Below are 25,749 nucleotides of genomic sequence, written 5' to 3' on the forward strand. Positions count from 1 at the left end.
TGGATGAAGCGTCGTCTCACGCGGTCTGCACGTCCAGCACGAACGCTGGTCCAACTGAGGCGCCAGGTGGAAATGGCATGGCAAGCCGTTCCACAGGACTACATCCAGCATCTCTACGATCGTCTCCATGGGAGAATAGCAGCCTGCATTGCTGCGAAAGGTGGATATACACTGTACTAGTGCCGACATTGTGCATGGTCTGTTGCCTGTGTCTATGTGCCTGTGGTTCTGTCAGTGTGATCATGTGATGAATCTGACCCCAGGAATGTGTCAATAAAGTTTCCCCTTCCTGGGACAATGAATTCACGGTGTTCTTATTTCAATTTCCAGGAGTGTAGTTTTACAACAGTTAACTTAATCCTCTCCCTTTTTATCGGAAAACCATCAGAGAATGCACATGTCTTTCTATGAAACCTCGTAACATTGGTCAGATGCGCTCATGGCCTGATGGCCTTCTGTTATATGTGACACTACTGGGGAATACACGCACCTATGTAAATTTAGTGGAAAAGTTAAAAAAATGTTCACAGTTTTAAGACGTTAATGAAATGATTACTGGAGAGGTTTTCAGATAAATGTGATGTCAATTATTATTGCAGTTGACTTTCCAGCCTTAGAAAGGAGAGGAATTCGAAGCACGCATGAACCAATTAAATACCATTTCGAGTTGAAGGTACATTCAGTGCAGAGACACAGCACGAAATGCAATTTTATTACAAGAGACCGAGAGGTAAGCTGTGGATACATTTATTAAAGGAATAAATCCACAAGTTGGGTGAGAAATCACTGTGTCCCCACCCTCAACCTTACAGGAGGTGGCGTGTTTAGTGGTTTTAAGAGGAAGCAATCCGTTTCACTTCCTTCTCTTCTTATGGGGGTGACCCCAGCCACATACCTGCCACCGAAATCAATACCAGGTGCTGCAAGCAATGGTGCTACACCGCAGATAAATATCAGGCAACCTGCTGCCTTTACTATAAGGAAATAGGTCATTAGGAAGCCAACTGCCCCCCTCCCCCCCAGGGAGAATTTCAGGGTTTTGGAAATGCCAAGGGCAGGTGCACCCATCCCAACCCACCACACTGAAAACTGTAAAGCCTGTCAATTTTTGTGGAGTACAAGAGGTGGCAAATGTGATTGTGACTAGCACTATGTCAGCTGTGCGGTTCAGCTCCCTTCAACTTCCCAGGATCTGTCTGTCCTTTGTTCACTTCTGAGATCTTTTTCTGGTGGAGGCACTCACCTTGAGGCTGCAGCTCAATTTCAGCGCTTGTGGCTGCGAGGGGGGGTGACCAGCAGTAAGGCAGACGGAGTGATTGAGGCAGGGCAGACTTGTGGAGTGGGTCTGGCCAAATGGAAGTGGCAGTGTGAGTTAGGATGCAACCACTGGAATGGACAGGAGGAGGCCCCATTGTTTTTCAGAACGAGAGGCCCACAGGCATTGTGTTTGGTTGAAGGGGATCATTGTCCACCCTGCTCGTTTTTCCGCTACTTAGTGACGTAATTTAATTTCTGTTATTAGGTGGAGTGGCTGTAGTGCTGCAATCATGGACACGAATTTTGACCCTGGTTAGTAACTGTCTGATGGCTTAGCTATTTGCTTAACGCAAATTCCTGAAAGAATGAGCCTGGATAGTGCCGCCTCGGTGGCAGTTGCTTCCTATTTATTTGATTAATCTGGGAGCCCATCTGGTGTTCTATTCTAGACTTTTCTGACATCTTCGAGGTAACGGGTTTGTGCCATTAACCTACCCTTGTACTCTTGCTTTCTTCTCTGGAGTTGACCTGAGATGGGTGGCTGTTTGGTTTAACCTTGGTGCCTGTTGGCTACCACTTTAATTGTTCTGGGTCTCCATAATGTCTCTCTTATGTTTTGGTTTGATACATCCATGTGAGGTTGCAGACCTTGGTTTCTACCTGTTGCCTTTTGAGCCCCTAGTAGCTCAGTGCTTCCATATTGGCTGTGATTTCACAAAGGCACTGTGCTATTTCCCACCGGACTTATATTCTCCTCCTATGTGTGTTTGTTGAAACTACTCCACAACAAGTGGTATGGAACTGGCCGTTAACATATGCCTTATTGTGTTCTAGTTTTGCCAGGGCAAGGGCCATGCCTTACAGAAGATGACGCTGGTCTGATGGCTGACAGGACACCCGGATCTGCGGCAACTGTGGGATGTTGGCTCTGCAAAAGGCTCCTCACCGAATCAAGAGTTACATAAAGCAATTACACGTAACTGAAAGATTGCCTTGAAAGTATATTCTGGGGGTATTTTTCAAGTGGTTGTTTTTTTATTAAAAGGATAGTACCTTAAAAAATTTGCAGTTGTTTTTTATCTTATAGAAACTGTAAGAGTCTGTTAGATATGATGAGATCAGTGACACCTTAATATTTTCAAACAGTTGTACATCATTGGAAGCTTGCACTGAAAGTATGTGTTGGGTGTGTCTCTTAAATGGTTGTTTTCTTAAATAGTTAATACCTTCTTTTTAAAAAAATCCTGTTGCTTTCTAACTGGGAGAAAAATATAAGTTTTGATAAACATTGTGGACTCATTGTGAGTTTAAAATCTTAAGGATTTGATACACGTTTGCTAAGCTGAGAGAAAAGCAACCTTTTTTGGGGGAGTCTCTTAAATTGTTTTTTCCTCTTGTGTGGTTAATACTTCTTTTAAGAATTGGGCAATTGTGAATCTTTCTCAAGCTCTTGAGTCAGACTGTATTTTACGCTATATGTTTTTATTTAAATTGTATTTCTTAAAATACTAGGAATGTTTCCTTATTTAAAAAAATGGGTCTTGTTCAAATAAAGTGTATAAACTAAAGGGTGAAAGATGTGCTCCCTGAACATTGCCTAGCTGTTCCAAGTTCTCTTGACCTAGTTTAGAAAACTGTTATGACGCTTTGTCTGGCCATCTCAGTATGCCAGGTAGGCCAGTCAGAATTTTGGGGGACACTGGCACATAGATAAGATTAGTTTACCTACCTCCTGCTAATAATGAGGTGCTGAAGCCATCACACTGTTATATTAGCGGCTTTGGGGCCGAAATAATTAAACCACTGGGAACCTGTTATGTTGAACTGGTGTTCAATGAGAAAAAAATTGGATATTGCATATAAGTTTTGAGGAAGTGAGGTCACGATGTAGGTGTCATTTCAAAAAATGGTTTTCTGTACCAGTGTGATTGTCTACCGGCCACTAGCTGTCACATTTGGTGAAGCAATTCACTGATTTGTTGGCAACAGTACCTTACAAACACAATGAACTCCAGGGGAGGATACCATTTCGTGAAATTCTGGTAAACTGCATATCTTGGTATTAAGGGCAACTATCACTGTGGCAATAAATGGCAGCAGGGGAAAAATTCTCTGAATGACAACCAAAGGCCTAGGCCGTAATTGAACTTCATGGCCGACCTCCTCATCCAGAATGAAGTTTTGGACAAACTTCAGATCCATACAATCCAGAATTTAAAAATTGGAGAGGTAGTGTCCCCATATGTGTGGATGATTTTAGAATGAGAGCTGCAGTATACCCTTTGGAACAGTACTGGCATGTATGCAGCAACCAGTTAGTGAGGAGTTATACTCCAGGAGAGGATAACAATTTCTGAAGAAAAATAAACAAATGTTTTTGTCTGTTGAAGGAGTATGCACAATCATGCCGCCCCATGAATAGTGTTGTAGGGAACACTATCACATTTAAATGAGTCAGAATATCATCTCTTACATCCAGTCTTAGAGGATTATGTGTGGTTGCTGTGACTGAAACTATCCAGAAACAACTTGATGCAGGAGTTACCCAACTGTCTGCCAGAAACAAACTATTGCCTGTGTGTGGATATGAGGGTGGTAAACAAAGTCACTGCCCCTGACACTTACCGTGCATTGATGACGCCTCGGACAGATTGGGGAAACTATATAAATTCTTCACTACTTTAGATGCGAAATGAGGCTACCGCAAATTTTTGATAGCCTCTCAAGACAGGCGAAAGACTGCTGTCATACTATGTTCTAGATTGACTACGTTTTTAAGAGTGCTCGTTAGTCTGAGTAATGCACCGTCCACATATCAGAGATTTTCAGCCTTATTGTTACAGGAATTTAAGTCCACAACGTGTTTGTTTTACATATAAGACAGTGTAGCGTTTTCCAGAACCATTCAGGAGCACTCTGGTCGACTGAGAAATATGTTATCAAAATTAGAAAGACTTGAATTTGAAGTTACAGAAATGTTGTTTTGTAGAGTCACAAGTTCATTTCCTGGGGCATATCGGTAACTGTGTTTGTGTAAAGCTGGATCAATGACTGGTGGAAGCGGTAGACAGTTTTCCTACCTCTACTAATGTAAAAGAGTTACAGAGCTTCCTAGGACTGGTGAATTGTTATTGTCATTTTGTAGAAGATTGTGCTACAGTAACTAACAATAACAAGGCTTTTGAAGAGGGGAGTAGTCTTTGAATGGTTCACAGACTGTGAAATTTCAATGAAAGAAGCTAAAGACATGTTAACAAGTTCGCCCTTGCTGGTATACCCTGACTCTGAAAAGCTGTTCATATTGTTGTGTGATACCTCAGATTTTGCCATAGGTTGCATTTTGATCCAGAAACATGATGACAAACCAAAACCAATTGGCTATCCTTCTCCCCAACTCAATAAGGCTGAAATTAATTATAGTACCATAGAAAAGAAATTGTCAGCTTTGGTATTTGGTGTCATCTATTTTAAACGCTTTTTATGGCTGAAAGTTCACCATGGTGCCTGACAATGCTGCAGTTTTATGGCTTCTAAATTTGAAGGACCCCAGAAGCTGGTTAATGCATTGGGCATTGAAGTTGAGTGAATATATTACAAACATACATTATAAACAAGCAAGGCAGATTTAATCAAAATGGAGATGTCTTGAATAAAAAGGTTCATGTAATACAGATGGATGAAATATTTATTGCAGAGTTGAAGGAAGCACAGAGGGAAAATGCTGATTGTAAACAGTATACCACACTCACGGATTTTGTATGCGAGTCAGTATACTACAGTATAACCTCGTTAGCGCGAACTCGCATAAGACGAACCCGCGGTTAACGCGAAAAAAATATTGGTCCCGACTGGAATACATTAGTTGTTATGGTATGTTTTATCAGTTAACACGAATTTCGGTTAAGGCGAACTACGAACTCTGTTTCAGTTCCTAGCGTAATTAAATTTCACTGTAACACAAACTTCCGAGCTTAGAGTATTCTAAAGCGTAATTTTTTTTCGAAATGAATGTAGGTAATGTATCTACAAAGCTAATTATTGTTGACTTGTTTTTAACGTATTGTAGGTCGGTAGCCACGATTATCACCTCAACAATCAGCGTATGCTGTACATTGTAATACATTCAATAATGTTTGCAGCAACATTTAGGAATGTACTCAGTGCCAGATTTGACAAGTGTTCTGTTAGTCGTAGCCGTATCGAGTTGGAATACTGAATACAAACTACGGTTACAACCGGTACCGTAGCACGCGAAAATGGCAAAGAGGACACAGACAGCTCTAAATGTACAGTTAAAGCTTAAAATTCTAGATGAAGTGGACTGTGGTACCACGAAAACAGCAATTGCAGAGCAGTTTGGAATACCTAAATGTACTTTATCTACGATTATTAAGAATCGAGAAAAAATTATTAATGCTGCGGCATCAGGTTCTGGAAACAAATCTAAACGACTTCGTACCGCCAAGTATGAAGACATCGAGACTTTATTGCTAGAATGTGATGTGTTTAACATGGATGAAACTGGATTTTTCTACAATCTTTTTCCAAATTACACCCTGGGGATAAAAGGTGATAAGTGTCACGGTGGAGCACGAAGCAAACAACGTGTGACTGTTGTACTGTGCTGTAATGCTGACGGCAGTGAGAAGTTTCGTCCTGGGTTATCGATAAATTCGAGAAACCACGTTGTTTTAAAAACATACACTCCTGGAAATTGAAATAAGAACACCGTGAATTCATTGTCCCAGGAAGGGGAAACTTTATTGACACATTCCTGGGGTCAGATACATCACATGATCACACTGACAGAACCACAGGCACATAGACACAGGCAACAGACCATGCACAATGTCGGCACTAGTACAGTGTATATCCACCTTTCGCAGCAATGCAGGCTGCTATTCTCCCATGGAGACGATCGTAGAGATGCTGGATGTAGTCCTGTGGAACGGCTTGCCATGCCATTTCCACCTGGCGCCTCAGTTGGACCAGCGTTCGTGCTGGACGTACAGACCGCGTGAGACGACGCTTCACCCAGTCCCAAACATGCTCAATGGGGGACAGATCCGGAGATCTTGCTGGCCAGGGTAGTTGACTTACACCTTCTAGAGCACGTTGGGTGGCACGGGATACATGCGGACGTGCATTGTCCTGTTGGAACAGCAAGTTCCCTTGCTGGTCTAGGAATGGTAGAACGATGGGTTCGATGACGGTTTGGATGTACCGTGCACTATTCAGTGTCCCCTCGACGATCACCAGTGGTGTACGGCCAGTGTAGGAGATCGCTCCCCACACCATGATGCCGGGTGTTGGCCCTGTGTGCCTCGGTCGTATGCAGTCCTGATTGTGGCGCTCACCTGCACGGCGCCAAACACGCATACGACCATCATTGGCACCAAGGCAGAAGCGACTCTCATCGCTGAAGACGACACGTCTCCATTCGTCCCTCCATTCACGCCTGTCGCGACACCACTGGAGGCGGGCTGCACGATGTTGGGGCGTGAGCGGAAGATGGCCTAACGGTGTGCGGGACCGTAGCCCAGCTTCATGGAGACGGTTGCGAATGGTCCTCGCCGATACCCCAGGAGCAACAGTGTCCCTAATTTGCTGGGAAGTGGCGGTGCGGTCCCCTACGGCACTGCGTAGGATCCTACGGTCTTGGCGTGCATCCATGCGTCGCTGCGGTCCGGTCCCAGGTCGACGGGCACGTGCACCTTCCGCCGACCACTGGCGACAACATCGATGTACTGTGGAGACCTCACGCCCCACGTGTTGAGCAATTCGGCGGTACGTCCACCCGGCCTCCCGCATGCCCACTATACGCCCTCGCTCAAAGTCCGTCAACTGCACATACGGTTCACGTCCACGCTGTCGCGGCATGCTACCAGTGTTAAAGACTGCGATGGAGCTCCGTATGCCACGGCAAACTGGCTGACACTGACGGCGGCGGTGCACAAATGCTGCGCAGCTAGCGCCATTCGACGGCCAACACCGCGGTTCCTGGTGTGTCCGCTGTGCCGTGCGTGTGATCATTGCTTGTACAGCCCTCTCGCAGTGTCCGGAGCAAGTATGGTGGGTCTGACACACCGGTGTCAATGTGTTCTTTTTTCCATTTCCAGGAGTGTAGATATGGACACTTTACCTCGGATCTACTCTCACCACAAGAAAGCTTGGATCGATGGCTCATCATTTCGCAAGTGGCTTCTTCGTTTCAACAGTCGAATGGTTGCTCAAAATAGACATGTTCTTCTTACATTGGACAGATGTACTACTGCCCATAACGTTCATGATCTGAACCTATCCACCATAAAGATTCAGTTTTTTCCACCCAACGGCACAAGCCGCCTTCAGCCTTTGGACCAAGGCATAATCGCGCTCATAAAGAGAGTTTATCGTAAGCGACTTGTAAGAGCTGCAGTTCGTGCTGCTGAAGACAACAGTGCAACCTGAAATTGGAATCTGCTTGACGCAATAAAAGCCATCGCAGCAGCCTGGAACTCAGTATCGCCGCATCATATAAGGAAGTGCTTTAACAGAGCTTGGAGACACAGCAACACTGAAGATGTCCACGAGTTAGAAGATGCCACTTCACCTGATGAATGGACAGTTCTGCAGGACGTTGTGAACCCTGGGATTAGTTTCAAAGAATTCATTAGTGTAGACGATGATGTTGCCGTATGTGCTTCTGTGGAATCGGATGTGCCAAAAGCTGTGAAGGAGGTGCAAGAAGGACCAACAGAAGAAAGTGAAGAGGAAGAGAATACAGATACCATTCCACTTACCCATCAGGAGATGTTTACAGCCTTGGACTGTTTAGAACGGTTCGCTTCAACAATCGACGTTACTACTTGGTTTACAGACGCTATCATTACAATTGGTTGAGAAATTACAAAATATTATCGTTCCCATGAACGTCAGCCAGCCATGATCTAATTTTTTCCGAGAAAGTAACGTACATAATTTGTGAATACTTGGGTTTTACAATCACTTTATAGTGTTATAAGTCTACAATAACGTGATTGATAGTGTAGTGTATTACACATTGGTGTGCTGCTGTACATGTATACTTATTAAAATCTGTGTTTTTTGCTTAATACGAATTTTTTTAACACGAGCTCTTGATTTTTCGGTCCCTTCTGATTCGTATTAACGATGTTTTACTGTATATTGCAAGACTTCTCTTGCGACTTGAGTAATAAAGCATGTGCCTCCCATGGGCACAGGCAGGCGTGACAAATGTGGCAACGAATTCCAGCAGCTTCTAGGCCTTTTGAAACCATGGCTTTATATACTGTATAATAACACCCTTTGCTCAGACACAGCAGGAAAACAAATATATTTTGTTGATTATCAATCACTTTTCCCAGCACGTAGTGCTAGTGCCAATATGATGGCAAAGACTGTGGCAAAAGCATTTGTGAATCTCTTGGTACTACCTTTTCGTAGCCCTGACGGTGTATTGACGGACCAGAGTGCAAATATTATGTCCACATTATTTGTAAAAGTGCTCAAACTGTAAGGAACTAAAAAATGGAGAATAAGCTGCTTCCACAAGCTAATGGCCATGTAATATACATTCAGAAGACAATTGTTCAAATGTTATCCTGTTAAGTGAATAAGGCACATAATGACTGGGTTCATTATTACCTGTACATTCTGTCTGATAGCGGAATCCACGAGCGAACAGAGCATTCACCCTGCAAGGTAGTGTATTGTCATCCTATGAGTTCACCTTTTTAAATGGATAAATTACTCCTAGGTGTTGATCTGAAGGAAATAAAGAGCTTGGCACACCATCTTAAAATGATTTAAAGGATAGTTAAATGGAATAATTTGAAAACAACTTCCAAAAAGGTGCACAGGCCCAATAAAGGAGCAGTACTACCCAGTGACTAAAAAGGGAAATTAAAGAAATTCTCTCTACATACCACAATCGCCTGCTGTATTTGTAGAACTGCTGACAGTTTGCACTATTAGAGGGGCACTAAAGAAGAAGAAGCCTTCTCCCCCAACATGGTCCAGCTATACCCTACCGTTGCAACCCCCCCCCCACCCCACCCCACCCCCGAGCTTAGGGATTCTAATATGTCAGAACAATTGAGAGGTATGGTTTAGGAGAGAGGGATGACTCACGCCGAAGCGCGCAGAGAAACACAGGCTAGTGTGTTGTTGACTTCATTACATCGAAGGAACACAGTGGACCTTCTGCTGAACTGGGCAATGGCGCCGCACACCGCGCCAATGACGGAATCTACAGCGTAGGCGTCTGGTCGCCCATCCTTTTGGATGCCGGCAGGACTGCCCGCTTTGAGCCTCCTGGCTCGCTTATTTATACGTCTTTTTCCTACGCCTGTGACGTAGTTTCTCTGGAGGGGACATTAAGTAGCACTGCACTTGTAATTACTAAATTAGAATGTCAGCTTTCCTCAGCCCACTTCGGCCCTACACACAGGTCAGTATGCGCTGTTGTAACTGCAACGTATGCGTTCTTCACAGCATGTTGGTGTCCCGTGGTGCCCTGATTACTTCACATTTGTGTAGTGTCTGCCGGGCCGTGCCTTCTGCCCTGCGATTGGTGTCATAACCTGCCTCACTCACTCATTTGCAGAATATCAACATTGCCTGCGTCTATCACCTGATGTGTCAATCATTCCCTTAACTACTTACCTTCCAGCCATAGCTGCGCGAAATTTACTAGAATTTCCCGTATCCACGCCTGTACATATTCGTGGCGCGGCATACCTCCTGCCATCTGAGAAGATTCGTCCCGAACCTTTAACATCGTCCTCCCACTCAACTACCTCAGTTCTAATAATTTACATATTGTGGACGATCTTCCAGATTCACCATACAGGACTTCCACTCACACTTTACTACTACCGTGTATTCCATATCATACCTTTACACACTAATTAAGATCTTAAAACTAATTGCTTTCCCTACCAGTCCTGATCAACCATTCCACTGGTAGTTGGTGTGTTGGCACGTCCACAGCCGGTGCCCTCATGCTTCTCACCCAGACATACAGTATGAAAAAACGTGCTAGCAACAAGCCAGAACTGGTGTCCGATATGCTCACCAGTAATACTTCGTGTTCCTATTCTTCCCCGAAATTGTGTACATGCAGCCACATTTATTTCATCGAAATTCCCCCTTGCTGGGACTGTATTAAATTGTCCAATTGCGGAAATACCTCTGGATTGAGTGTGTTATTTAAATACTTTCAATTCTGGACGGGTAAAACCCACAGAGAACCTTCTGACCAATACAACTTATTCCGTGACACTGTCACGCCTGCGAGCGTAGCCAGAAGATGAAATCCCTTCCCGACTGCCTCAAAACAAGTCATGTCGTTCATAATCATTATGCTTTCCCGAAGCTCGAGTTTTTTCAGCCGTACCAGTCTGCCTCCTCCGTAACAATACAACCATACATTTTCCACCGTGAATACGGAATGTAACCAATGAGTACCTACCCTCTGGAACTACGTTCGGGCTGGCAGAAGCTCCTTCCCACAACTCATCCCATTGACTTCCCCCCAGAAACAAACTTGATTACATGTCTGCATATCAGTCCGTACTTGACTACCTGGACGCCGGCCGCAGTGGCCGAGCGGTTCTAGGAGCTTCAGTCCGGAACCGCGCTGCTGCTACAGTCGCAGGTTCGAATCCTGCCTTGGGCATGGATGCGTGTAATGTCCTTAGGTTAGTTAGGTTTAAGTAGTTCTAAGTCTAGGGAACTGATGACCTCAGATGTTAAGTCCCATAGTGCTTTGAGCCATTTGAACCATTTGCAACTTGGACAGATTACAAACTACTCTATCACTCCTTTCCTCTTTCCAAGAACGTACAGTCCATAGGTAGACAATATCAGTAATAATGACATGAAAAACAAACAACTCCCCCCCCCCCCCAAAAAAGTAAAACAACAAATATCCCTATGGCAAAAAGTACATACTCCCTGCTATACAAAAGCAAAATAGAAAAACAACAAATTACAAGTATCCAACTTACTTACACGACCTTAACCTATACAGCATATCAAGCACCTTATGTTGTTCACCAGTTCCAGGTTTCTTCCCTTTACCCTTTGTAACTTTCACCTCCTGATTGGCTGCCGCTAGCTTTGGTATCCCCTATACCATTCCTTTAAACGGTTTTATGCAACTGACGTGTATAACAGACGTTTATGTGGGGTACTGTATCTTAATGTTGACTGACTGGTGAGGTCATTTCCACGACACAGTATGGTCCCTGGTATTTTGCTAAAAATTTCTTCGTTTTCCACTTTGACGTATAGGAACTAGTGACCATTACCCCTTACCCCAAGCGATATTGCGGCAATTTGCCCAAGCGTGTGTTTAGTTGTACCTGCCATTCCAGGGACGTCGTGTTTGCACATTCCTCCAAACTTCCCCAATTCTCCTGACAAACTTCCTCATCGACTCATCATCTGGTCCTTATTTAGGAATCAAAATGTCAAAAGGAGATGGCATTTTCCTGCGGTACACCGCCACAAATGATGACAAGCCTGTTGCGGAATGCACCTTCGAATTATAAGCACACAGTACATATGGTAAATAGGTACCTCACTCGTCATTTATGGAACCTACGTAATAGCTCAACATCTTTTCAAGTGTCTTGTGCACATTTCCATTCTCCCATTAGTCTGAGGATGAAACGGATTCGCCGTAACTTCCTTGTACACAACGCAGGGTATAGCTGCTTCGTTAAATCCGAGACAAAAGTCGTATCTTGGTCTGTAATTATGGTCTCATGCACCCCAAACTTTAACATCCAGTTGTTTACTAACGCCTGCGCTACAGTACTAGCCTGTGCGTCTGGTGTCGGTATCATTGCCAAAAATCGAGAAAAATGATCGATGATCTTGAGAACACATCTATTTCCTGCAGGTGTTTTATTAAATGACCCGAGGACATCCAACTCCAACATCGGCCCTCTGCGCGCATGGCACAGAGTCCTTCACATACAGCTTCCTGTTCCTCCACCAAAACTGCTCTGCTACACGACTTCCCGTCGCCCACCATGACCTGACAACGTGTGGTATTGAGCTAGCTGCCAAACTTCCTTCCGAAAACCGTCTTGAACCACCACATGTAGTCCACACCTCGTCATTGTACACGACAAACCGTCGTGCATACTGAAATGTGACTGTGACTTAAATGCCTGGCACTCCTTATCCCTTGCCTGTGCCTGCTGCCACTCTTCAATGCTCCTCCCTAGCGTACTTAACATTGCTACCCTGCGACTTAACCAATCTGCATTTGCGTTTAATCTCCCTCGCTTATGGATTACCTCATATTCGAATTCACTAAGCTAAATTGCTCAAAGTGTTAATCCACTAGATGGATCTTTCAAACCAAGCAACCACTTCAATTAGGCATGATCAGTGATGACTTTAATCTTCCTACCACACAGACAGCACCGAAAATATGTAACACCATATATAACCGCCAATATCTCTTTCTCCGAAGTTGTGTAGCTACGCTCCAACTTGCTTAACTCCCTTGAAGCACAAGCTACTGGACGTTCCTGACCATCTACCATCTGTCCCAAAACAGAACCGATTACCTCATTTGAAGCATCACTCGAAAGGATAAACTCTTTCTCGAAATCCGGAAAAACCAGTACTGGATCTGAAATAACATTCCAGAATGAGATTTTCACTCTGCAGCAGAGTGTGCACTGATATGAAACTTCCCGGCAAATTAAAACTGTGTGCCGAACCGAGACTCGAACTCTGGACTTTTGTCTTTCGCAGGCAAGTGCCCTACCATCTGAGCTACCCAATCACGACTCAGAACCCTCCTCTCCCCCCTCAGAGCTTCAATTCTGTCAGTACTTTGTCTCCCGCCTTCCAAACGTCCTACTTTCTGTGAAGCTCGGAAGGTAGAAGACGAGATACTCGCAGAACTGAAGCTGTGAGGGTGGATTGTGGGTCGTGCTTGGGTAGCTCAGATGGTAGAGCACTTGCCCGCAAAAGGCAAAGGTTCCGAATCCGAGTCTCGCTCCGGCACACAGTTTCAATCTGCCAGGAAGTTTCATATCAGCACACACTCCACTGCAGAGTGAAAAATCTCATTATGGAAACATCCCACAGACTGTGGCTAAGTCACGTCTCCGCAATATCGTTTCTTCCAAGTGCTAGTTCTGGAAGGTTCGCAGGAGAGCTTCTGTGAAGTTTGGAAGGTAGGAGACGAGGTACTGGCGGAATTGAAGCTGTGAGGGCGGTTCATGAGTCGTGCTTGGGTGGCTCAGATGGTAGAGCACTTGCCCGCAAAAGGCAAAGGTCCCGAGTTCGAGTCTCGGTTCAGCACACAATTTTAATTTGCCGGGAAGTTTCATATCAGTGCACACTCTGCTACCCAGGCACGGTCCATGACTCACCCTCCCAGCTTCAATTCTGCGAGTACATTTGACGATGCCACTATGGCTGCAGTACATTAGGACTTGGTTAATGAAACAGATCTGATGATGGTCATTATAGACCGAAACCGGTAATATGTTAACAAAAAGTTTGTGACCATAGATGTAAAGTAAAGGAAACTTAATGAATTACCTGTTTATGGCATATTCTTTTACCTAAGCAAAGCTTTTGATATAACTGATGATGATATTCTGTTGCAGAAATCAAATAATTAAGGTTAGGTTAGGTTAGTGTTTAACGTCCCATCGACAACGATGTCATTAGAGACGGATCGCAAGCTCGGGTTAGGGAAGGATTGGGAAGGAAATCGGCCGTGCCCTTTCAAAGGAACCATCCTGGCATTTGCCTGAAACGATTTAGGGAAATCATGGAAAACCTAAAAGAGGATGGCTGGAGACGGGATTGAACCGTCATCCTCCGGAATGCGAGTCCAGTGTGAAATAATTAAGGAATTCAAGGCCTACCAAACAGATGGATCTGTTCTTATCTCTATGATCATTACTAAATTACTCAAGTAAAATACAAATATAAAGAAACACACAAGATTTCTTACTGTTATTCTAAACAAAAAAATCAGATGTGGAGTCTGTCAAGGCTCAGTTCTTGAGTTGATTGCCACCATTCTTTATGTTAAAGATCTAGAAGAAAAGATAACTAATGGGAACACAGTATTTTTTGCAGATGGTACATGTGATGAAGATAACCTACAATAAACAGCTGGAGTCATAATATGAAATTTAACACAATGGCCCAGAACTAACTGTACATAGAATAAATTCTGAAAAACAGTGACAGTCAATTTCCAAGCTGCACAGAAACTCCACCCTGCAACACTAATTTCTAGAACTGATGGAAAAACACAGAAAATTTTTTTTGTATATGCATTCAGGAAACCTTGAAGTGAAAAATGTATCTTGTCATATTTCACATGTTCAGGAATAATAATTAATTCAAAATTTGAGTTTGTTACTCAAGTGATGAACCTTTTTTATGGTTGTATGTCACGTTTTAGTTAATTTTAACAAAAGGTAATACACATTTAAATTGAAATCATAGATGCTCATTTGATTTTTAGCGTTCTCCTCCAGCAAGATCTGGGGCATCTGTCTGCAAATCGCTGGCCTGGATAATTAATAGTGTGAATATGTTCTGTTATTAATGTATATGACAACAGGTTTCAATTAAAATTTTCTGGCGTTTGTTACAATCACTGCTTTGCACAGAATAGATTTTAGATTCACAGAAATTTTAAAAGACTTGATAAAAATACGAGTTTTAGTGACATGTACGTTGACCAAATTTTGATGCATGTACAACAACCATGACTGCCTCTGCAGCTCTGCCTTTCAAAAATATCAACAACTGACAAAGCTAAAATATATTGATTCCATTTACTAAGCTAATTTAGGACTATCAGTACTGACATTTTTTTCCTTTACATTCATTAGTTGATTACAAATGCATCTACAAACTAGTACATTATTTTCTATGTCATGAAATGCAAGATTTTTACAGAAAATTATTTCTTACAAGTTGTTTAACAAAACAATAAACACATGGTTAATCGCCTAGTTAATCTGTTACAGCTGGAATGAGAAATAGAAAAATTTTCAAAATCGGAAAGAAATGTTTAAAATGTTTTGGACTGGACTTTATTATTCAGTATTTAGTCATAAACATCCTGTACGTAACAACGTAGCTTATTTACAAAAAACAATATTATAATGTAACAAAATAGAGACTGCATTGAATTTCTATATAGACAAAAGCCATTAATATTGATTTTAATCAGTTGCATCATTCAGTTCTCAAGTTATTGGGCAGTATGAAGTTTTGTTTAAGTTCTTTTAATTGTTAAAGAAAGACGAAAGTTTCAATTGCAGAACCTTTGATTATAAATATGAAAATAACTTAAATAGCAAAGAGCACAATTTCCTAATACAAAAATATTAGTTCTCAAAAATACATACTTTCCTTAAAATCCAGGTTCTAATTAGAAACCAGTACCTAATTGAAAAGTGTATTTATTGCAAACATTCTTTTGCCAAACACTAACTTATAAATAGGTGCAAAGCGCACCAGTTCCATGTTCTGTCACTCTCTTGTTTTTGATGTATTCAGTTTCAGATTTTTGGCTGAGTCTGTATATTGTCAGTGATGAATTCAGTTAGTCATTCATTCCTCCATTAGGAAGTCTTTTGTTATGTGAACATCTCATTGTCAATTTTGAAATATGACATGCTTTAGAAACGGGATGGAAGAGAATAAAAGTCAAGAAATTAGGTGGTGAAAAGTGTCTCAATGATTCCAATCACAAACCCATCCACACAGTCAATGAAATGGAAATGAGCTGCAAATGATATATAAGAGATACGTTTAGCATACATAAATATTTCATCCCATTTATAACTATATAGTGCGATAATAGTTTCTTATTTTGCCAAAAGTGCAGTTATAATAATGTTCAATTTTATGGTTATAACAATTAAGGAAAAATATATTAAAATATAGAGGAATGCTATGACATGTCTAGCTATTCTGGGAACGAATGTTACAACAGCCAGCAACTGCCATTTCCTCATTGTTCAATGACTAACAGCGTAAGCAACCCAGAATTCATAACTTTTTATTTAGATTTAAAATACGAGGTTTAAAAACAAATAAAAGAAAAGGAAACACTGGAGTATCCATTGTGGTTCATTACCCAGGACGAGTTTCAAGGAGTAAATATTACTATTTACTCCATTTTTACAAGAAAGTAAACAAGACAGAGGAGGTGTTCAAAATTCCTGCCTCCAGCACTACATGACACCTGATATCTGCATACCACTGACTGATATTCTCACTCATTGCTGCAACTAAATCCTCAGATGACTGTGCCGAGGGCATACGTCACATTCTTGAGACGACCACACAGATAAAAGTGAAGCATGCTGTGGTCAGGCGAATCATGTGGATAAGTTACAGAGTCACATCAACAGACATCTGTGAGACATCCGTGAAGCTGATTTGAAAGCCATGTCCCACACTTCACGTGCTTATGGATGTGTGTGTGTGTGTGTGTGTGTGCGCGCGTGTGCATATGTGTGTGTATGTGTGTCAAATGTCTCCAACACATCCTCTTCTGATCTTAATTTATATGGGCTTCAAACATGACCTCTGGTGTTTCGATTTCTTTTGAAATCACTTGTTTAACCCAGATGCTGATAAATAATAGTGTGACTGTCTCCTATTTTGACAAAGTGTCTTAACTTTAAGATGGCAGATGTGTTCCCTAGTTCAAAGTTGCTAGAAGTTGGTAAAAGACAGGCTTTGGCTGGCAGCCATTTGTTTCTGCCTGCAATGAAAATTAGCTGGCTGACAGTACTGTTTGAGGCAGCCATTGTCGTCTTCTGCATTGTACTTCACTGTATTTCACATTGTTTCCTTTCCATGGAGTAAGTGTGTGTAACTGCTGCAGTTATGATCTTCATCAGTCCTAGTAATACCAATACATTTTGAACACAGCGCATTACTGAGGAGGAGAAGGGTACGTATATTCTGCCTAAACAATTTGGGAAAAAAATTACTTAATTTTTGTTCACTTGAATTAACAACATAATTTTCAAAGAGGTACTGATGTGTAAATAAGGTCCACAACCAGAAAATGTCGTTCAGCAAAGCTCTTAGCAGTACCAACGCACATTCAGCAAGCTACAGTGACCATACAATAGTTTCTAGAGGGGGAGGGGGTTGGGTGTAGACCTGGTGGTACTTAGTATTTTTAGTAGTCTGGAAGATGAATGGTGGCTTGTAAGTATTCATAAAAATGTTCCAGTTCTGACCCTATTAAAAATTTCCCTGATATCGATTTTTAAATATTTTTTGATAGAAAAACAACTGACTACACTATACTTTTTCCTTTACCTGAGGGCTAGGGCACCCCCTTTCCCCAGCCATAGGCTCCCGTGTAAACAATGTGTACTACCAAAGGGGGTCGATGCTATAGTGCACCACAAAATAAATTTAAAAAATGCTGATTTTGTTAATTGTTGTGACATTTACTAACAACGTACTTTCTAATGATGTGTAAGTAAGGCCCTGAACCTGTAAATATTGAATGCGATGTTCGTTGGGGAAAGTGACATCGACTATTGAGTCTTAGGGGTAAGTTTATCTGAAAAATTTAAAATATATATGTGGACTCTGGCAGAAGAATTTATTAAAATCAATAATATTTCTTTTCAAAATTTTAAAATATAAAATAAGTAACCAGATTACAATATATTCAAAAGCTGAGCATCAAGTACCTTCCCTCACCCCCACCCCCACCCCCACCCCCTTCGTATTGCATGAGTTAAAGGTGTCAATATGTAAGAGAATTTCAGTTTAGTTTATGAACAATGTATAAGCTATGTTAGTTACTTCTGCATGTGACTTCTGCCTCTGTGGAATGATGAAATGCAGCAGTTCCCTCACACAGATGTTCACCCTGTGGTGCTCCAACCCAGTGCCAGTATCCAGAATACTGAAGACCAGTTTTAACAGCTGTGAGCCAGTTTGTCTCGGGATACAAAACAACAGTTTTGCAAACATCTTTCCAAAATGAATTGGTGCATATGTTCAGGCCAGAGGAGGTACAATGACTGCCAAGTTATTTGTAAATTTCATTTTATATTGGAATCACTGAAATATCATCACAAACCCTCTCAACCACTGAAGTTTCATTTTGTTTCCTCCTTCCCTTCTAGGTTCTTAACATTCTTTTCAAGCTATACAGTATATGCATACAATGTCCTAGAAAACCACTGACAAGCCACAGGTACAGATTTCTTACACAAAAACAAGAAAAAATCTGATAAATATGGGCTCTAAAACGAATACCTTACGAGCTTCTTTGGAAATGTGAAACATATCTCTTTTCCTTGTTCAGGAGAAGTGATGTGTTGCACACTTACAAAGATGAACAAGTGCACATAGCTCTTAAAAAATGCATCTGAGACCAACATGTTTACTGGAATTTTTTTCTTGGTTTGCTCCATATTACTTCCTCCCAAAATATTAAGAGCAAAGTTCTTACAGTAGAACACATATGTTTCTTAACTCTTAAGATATGCATTTTGGAGCCCATGTTCGCAAGACTTTTTTTCCTGTTTTGGTGCAAGGAAACTGTCCGTGTGGTTCGTTTCTAGGAGAATAAATTCAGGAAATCAATCCACGTCCACATCCAACACAAAGAAACGACACTTAAAGTGCAATACACCTGCCATTAGGTCAACCATTTGTCAGTAAACTTGAGTTTGCACATACACACTACAGACCAAAATCCTCTTAATGGACTTGACAATACCTAGGATGTCAGATGCTTCTAATGCACCTGCATTTTTTACAACAATACATTAGACACAGTTAGTGCTGAGGCGTTAACGTTACAACTTATTTTTGCTGCCGATTGGGTGATACAAGGTCAATAATTTCCCGTCAGAACATTGACGCCCTGTGGTTTTGTTGCATGATGTTTCTGAGCATGGGCTGTTATCCTCAATTTGTCCCTCAAGAAACCCTTACACCAGCCGGCCGCGCGGAATTAGCCGAGCGGTCTGGGGCGCTGCAGTCATGGACTGTGCGGCTGGTCCCGGCGGAGCTTCGAGTCCTACCTTGGGCATGGGTGTGTGTGTTTGTCCTTAGGATAATTTAGGTTAAGTAGTGTGTAAGCTGAGGGACTGATGACCTTAGCAGTTAAGTCCCATAAGATTTCACACACACACTTACACCAGCCTGTTCCCACTTAATCCCACGAGGCGTGAACACTTGTGAGTGCCCAGATCTTGCCTGCTGGGCCAGCACAACTGATGGGCTACCTGACACATTGCCCTAATGTACTGCATTCATGCCTCATTCTGCTGCACACACAAGACATTTACCCACCCCTATGGTGGGTGTTCAACCAATGCATTTGATTATGGAAGCTGCGGCCCAGTTCCCTGACTGCCACACTTCAGCCATTTGTCTACCTGTGTCTGTGAGCAGGCACTTAATATTGAACAGCCTGATCTACATGAAGAGTGTTTTTCCGTTCCGTCTCCCTTTCCTTTTATTGTTGGGGGAAGAGGAACTGTGAACCCTTGACATAACAACAAGGGTTTGCAGACATCACTTCCTTCCATGCATTTCCAGAGTACCTTGCAGTTACCTTATTGAAAAGTTTTTGGCTTTTGTCACATCAAACAATTACAGCAAAAGCAAATGTAAAAATAATGTTATAAAACTATACAACTTTTATCTGCATACCATACTGTTGGTCAGGACATTACATACGTCAGTAACAGAACTTGAAAAATGTTAAATTTTGATTCATTTTCAGTTCCAACTAAGATTTGACAAGCAGCGACTGTTATAGTTCCCTATAGATACTATTTCACCAATTTTTTTCTTCTGAAAAGGCAACAAATATGTCACATTGACATTTAGCCAACACTGTCTTCCTCACTCTCTGAACTGTCATAGTATGCTCGATCCGAGTCATCTTCGTCATATTCTGCTTCCACATGATCTATATCGCCCTCCAGTTCATCCTCAATCTCAGATGGTTCGTGCTCTTCAAAGGTGCCGTAGATTTTCAGGCTGGGCATCTGCTCTTTCAGTATATGCAGCGCTTCACTGTCCCCTACGCATGAGTGGACATACAGCTCCCTGTGACATGGAGAGAACATCTTCAACTTATAAAATACAGTCAAGAACACACTGTAGCTATCAGGATGTAAGAAAGTTAGAGTGCAATGCGCCTTCAACATAATTATACACAGAGTACATGCTCCTAACAGGCCAGTATTTGGGAGACACTGGACCACGGTATGGTTTAAGGAACTATTCTAGGAAATGACTTGTGTACACTGTCCAGCCACATTAATGTGACCATCTATCAAAAACTGAATAACCACCATTTCTAGCACAGACTGGTTTGAGACATGCACAGAGAAAGTCATTGAGACTCTGGAAGGTACTGACGGGAATTTGGAGCCATGCCAACTGCAGTGCCACAGCCCACTGTACCAGTTCTCTCAGCTCAGGGATCATGCCGCAGAGAGCCCTATCGAGGTGGTCCCACATACTGTCGATTGGATTTAAATCTGGAGAGTGTGGTGGCCTGATGAGTGTGATAAACTCATTCCAGTAGTCTTCAAACCACGCACATACACTGTGAGCATTGTGCTGCTGGTAGATGCCATGGTGGCAAGGAAAGACAAATTGCATGTGGGGGTGAAACGGTTCCCATGGATAGATGCATACTTATAATGATACACTGTGCCTTCCCGAATGATGAGATCATTCAGAGAACGCCAAGAAAACATTCCCCTTCCAACGATTGTTGCAGTGTTTGCCCTGACATTTTACTCTGTACACGCCAATGTCCATCTGTCCAATGGAGCAAAAAGGTGATCATTTGAAAAGGTCTCCTGTCACAACTCGGTGTATGCCCACTTGCGGTATTAGCGACCAAATTCCAGCCTTCATCGCTGATGAACAGCAATCAGCATGGGTGGACAGACCACATGATTGCTTTGGAGGTCCACATGCAGCAAAGTTCACCAATCTGCCATTGAGGAGATACTATTGGTAGTACCTCAGTTCATCTGGTCACTCACTTGTTCAACAGCTGCACATCTATTCCTCCATACGCATCTCTGCAGCCATTGTTCACTCCTGCCATCTATCTTCTGTGGAGCACCACATTGGCCTTGACACCAGTTGTGGATAGCACCATGTTGCCATCCAGTTGAACCACAATGACACGTGAACAGTTTACAAGCTTAGTGGTTTCTGAAATGCTTCCAGCCTTGACCTGAAAGCCAACAATCATTTCCTTTTGGACATCAGATAAAGCACACCGTTTCCACATTGTGATTATGACTACAATGTTTTCCACATCCTCTGACATATTTTTATAGTCCTAGTGCTACCACCTGCCATCTGTGAGTGGCTGTTGCAATTTGACATCGAACATAGACAGTGGTGACATTTATGTGACTGGACTGTGTAGCTTTAGAGAAACCATAATCGAGCTGCTTTCAGATTGTAATTTATCTTTTGGATTAGATTAGATTTGCTTTCATTCCAATTGATCCATAGTGAGGAAGTCGTCCAGGATGTAGAACATGTCAGAAAAACAACAATACATGACAAATATTTACAACTCAAACAAATAAGCTAATGAACCATTCCACAGGTCCCAAGTGGCATGGTCGTCATTTTTTAATGAACGCTATATGAAAGAATCATTTTGGAAATACTAATGCACTGAATTTAAAATAATTTTTTAAATTTATTTATCAGTTGGTTCCACTGAGAAATTCATCAATGGAGTAGAAGGAGTTGGCCACCAATAAATCCTTTAGGCTTCTTTTAAACTGAATTTCATTGGTTGTTAAGCTTTTTAAGGCTGCTGGCAAGTTATTGAAAATGTGTGTTCCTGAATAATGCACACCTTTTTGTAAAAGACTAAGTGACTTTAAATCCTTGTGAAGATTATTCTTATTTCTAGTATTGATTCCATGAATTGATCTGTTGGTTTGAAAAAGTGATATATTTTTAATGACAAATTTCACTAAGGAATAAATCTTTTGGGAAGCAGTAGTTAGTATCCCTAGTTCCCTAAACAGTCCCTGTGACAGTTCAGCCAAGTGGATTGTTCCCTGAGTTATGGAGCTATCTCACTGCTGAGCTATGCAGTAGAACTGGTGCCCACGCAACAAAACAGCATTGCTGAATATGTAGGTACATTAACCAGGGAATTCGGTTCTGCCTGCTCCGCATTCAGAAATCTCTCTCACTGTGTTGGTCTACAGACAAGATAACTAGCATATTTCCACTCAGCTCCGTTGTTTGGCACACTCTTATGGAGATTTGTAGCTAAGATGATAAATAGTATTTATTCTACAGAAGCATGCAGTAAGAATGCTGTGTAAAGTTGGAAACTGAATAATGTGAACATTACATGTTACAATCAATAGATAAGACATATGTGACATGCTGGCACTAGGATGTAGCTACCATATGAAATTACTTTACACTGAGGTGACAGAATTAATGGGATATCGTGTTGGACTTCGTTTTTCCAGCATAGTGCAGCAACTCGATGTGGCATGGACTCTACAAATCGTTAGAAGTCCCCTGCAGAAATATTGAGCCATGGTGTCTCTACAGGCATCCATAATTCCGAAGGTGTTGCTGGCATAGGATTTTGGGCACGAAGTGACCTCACAATTATGTCCCAAAAACGTTCGATGGGATTCATGTCGGGCGACCTGGGGGGCCTAATCATTCGCCCCAACTGTCCAGAATGTTCTTTGGAACAATCGAGATCAGCTGTGGTCTGGTGACATGGCGTATTTCATTCATGAGAGACCCATGAATGGCTGCAAATGGTCTTTATGTAGCCAATCATAACCATTTAAGTGTCAATTATTGGTTCAGTTTGATCAGAGGACCTGGTCTGTTCCATGTAAACACAGTGTACACCATTATGGAGCAACCACCAGTTTGCATAGTGCTTTGTTGATAACTTGGGTCCATGGCTTCATGGGGTCCCAACTGAAATCGGGACTCATCTGACCAGGCCACAGTTTTCCAGTGTAGGGTCCAACCAATATGACCACGAGCTCAGGAGAGGCGCTGCTGGCGATGCCACGCTATTAGCATGGTACTCGCACTGGCCGCCTGCTACCATAGCCCACTAACTGTCGTAACGGATACGTTCGTCGTACATCCCACGTTTATTTCTGCAGTTACTTCATGCAGTGTTGTTTGTCAGTGAATGCTGACACCTCCACACAAACCACTGCTCATGGTCGTTAAATGAAGGCCGGCAGTCGCTGCGTTGTCCGTAGTAAAGTAATGCCTAAAATTTGGCATTCTGGGCACCCACTATTACCGCATAAAAGTTTGTTAATTCCCATAGTGCGGCCATAATCACGTCGGATGCATTTTCACATGAATCGTCTAAGTACAAATGGCAACTCCGCCTATGCAATGTCCTTTTATATCTTGTGTACATGCTACTACCACAATCTGTATATGTGCATATTGCTATCCCACGGCTTTTGTCACCTTGGTGGAAAAAGTAACCAAGGAGCAGATCACATTTGGCACAACATGACAGGTGTAATGTTTGAATTTTGGTGAAGAAGTGATTCGTGACAAGGATGAGAAAAATCAACAGTGACCATTGTTTGATAACAATGAGTAACAAATACTAGCGACATACAATGATTGTGCATATATGTGAAGTGTGTCATCACATTTTGATTAATCCAAAGAAGAATAGTAGAAGAATGTTCATGTGCAGCACATTGTATCTTTAGCACTCGGCAGAGAGAACCACAGTGAGACAGTGTGTCACACATAACTGACTGAAGGTCACAATATGTCATAGCATTGTGTAGCTGCTAAGTGCAATTCATAGTGTAATTTGTGTGCTCCATTTATCTGAGGCAGTATTGTTTGAATTTAAATGTTATGCTGTGATAGAGACTTTTGCTTCTCATATAGCAATAAATTGAAGATGGAGGATAAAAAAAGATGGTTATTACCTTATGCATTGAAATGATCGAGGTAGAGGAATGTTCTTTATTGAGTAGTAACACAAGTGGGAGGGAAAACGAAGAAAAAGTTGCTAGAAATAAAAGTTTTGAATTAAAGTTGAGAATAAAATAGCAGGAAAGTTCAACAAATTCTTGTTAGTTAGAGTGTAGTCATTCAAATTCAGTGAGGTGTTGATAATGGCGTCTTTGTCGCCTTACAGGCATTCTTGACTAACATCAACTTACCACATCCAATCTCAAAGGCAACTAATGCACACGACCGTTACAGCGTGTATTTGAAGCAAACCTGATTTGCATCGTCATGGTGGCGCTACTAGCACATCTCTTCTACAATTGGCGCGAATTTTGAATTGTCATCTTCTTTCAGATGTAGAGAAACGCCTGCCAACTTCCTTTACGGTGTTGCGAACTTTTTCACCGAGCAAGGTGGCGCAGTGGTTAGCACACTGGACTCGCATTTGGGAGCACGACGGTTCAATCCCGCGTCCGGCCATCCTGGTTTAGATTTTCCGTCATTTCCCTAAATCGCTCCAGGCAAATGCTGGGATGGTTCCTTTGAAACGGAACGGCCGACTTCCCCGTCCTTCGCTAATCCGATGAGATTGATGACCTCTCAGTTTGGTCTCTTCCCCCAAACAACCAAACCAACCAAGCGAACTTTTTCCGTCACTGTATTTACTACACTACTGGCCATTAAAATTGCTACACCACGAAGATGACGTGCTACAGACGTGAAATTTAACCGAGAGGAAGAAGATGCTGTGATATGCAAATGATTAGCTTTTCACAGCATTCACAGAAGGTTGGCGCCGGTGGCGACACCTACAACGTGCTGATATGGGGAAAGCTTCCAACCGATTTCTCATACACAAACAGCAGTTGACCGGCGTTGCCTGGTGAAACGTTGTTGTGATTCCTCGTGTAAGGAGGAGAAATGCATACCATCACGTTTCCGACTTTGATAAAGGTCGGATTGTAGCCTATCGCGATAGTGGTTTATCGTATCGCGACATTGCTGCTCGCGTTGATCCAGATCCAATGGCTGTTGGCAGAATATGGAATCGGTGGGTCCAGGATGGTAATACAGAACGCCGTGCTGGATCCCAACAGCCTCGTATCACTAGCAGTCGAGATGACAGGCATCTTATCCGCATGACTGTAACGGATCGTGCAGCCACGTCTCGATCCCTGAGTCAACAGATGCGGACGTTTGCAAGACAACAACCATCTGCACGAACAGTTCGACGACGTTTGCAGCAGCATGGACTATCAGCTCGGAGCCCATGGCTGCGGTTACCCTTGACGCAGCATCACAGACAGGAGCGCCTGCGATGGTGTACTCAACGACGAACCTGGGTGCACGAATGGCAAAACGTCATTTTTTCGGATGAATCCAGGTTCTGTTTACAGCATCATGGTGGTCGCATCCATGTTTGGCGACATCGCAGAGAACGCACATTGGAAG

The 25,749-nt window shown here is 42.4% G+C and overlaps 1 protein-coding gene across 2 annotated transcripts in view; it reads right to left on the reverse strand.

Moving 5' to 3' along the window:
• Positions 1-14,671: 14,671 nt before the first annotated feature.
• The window catches only part of LOC126215243 (F-box/LRR-repeat protein 7-like), a 137,624-nt gene continuing 126,546 nt past the window's right edge, over positions 14,672-25,749 (reverse strand). The window contains exon 7 of one of the 2 annotated variants that reach the window (XM_049941910.1): positions 14,672-20,376. In XM_049941910.1, the coding sequence (XP_049797867.1) occupies positions 20,151-20,376 (226 nt within the window). In that variant the 3' untranslated portion in view covers positions 14,672-20,150. The remainder of the gene's footprint in view (positions 20,377-25,749) is intronic. The other variant, XM_049941909.1, reaches the window with a different exon arrangement.

This window comes from Schistocerca nitens, chromosome 12 (assembly GCF_023898315.1).
Source record: "Schistocerca nitens isolate TAMUIC-IGC-003100 chromosome 12, iqSchNite1.1, whole genome shotgun sequence".
Lineage (NCBI taxonomy): Eukaryota > Metazoa > Arthropoda > Insecta > Orthoptera > Acrididae > Schistocerca > Schistocerca nitens.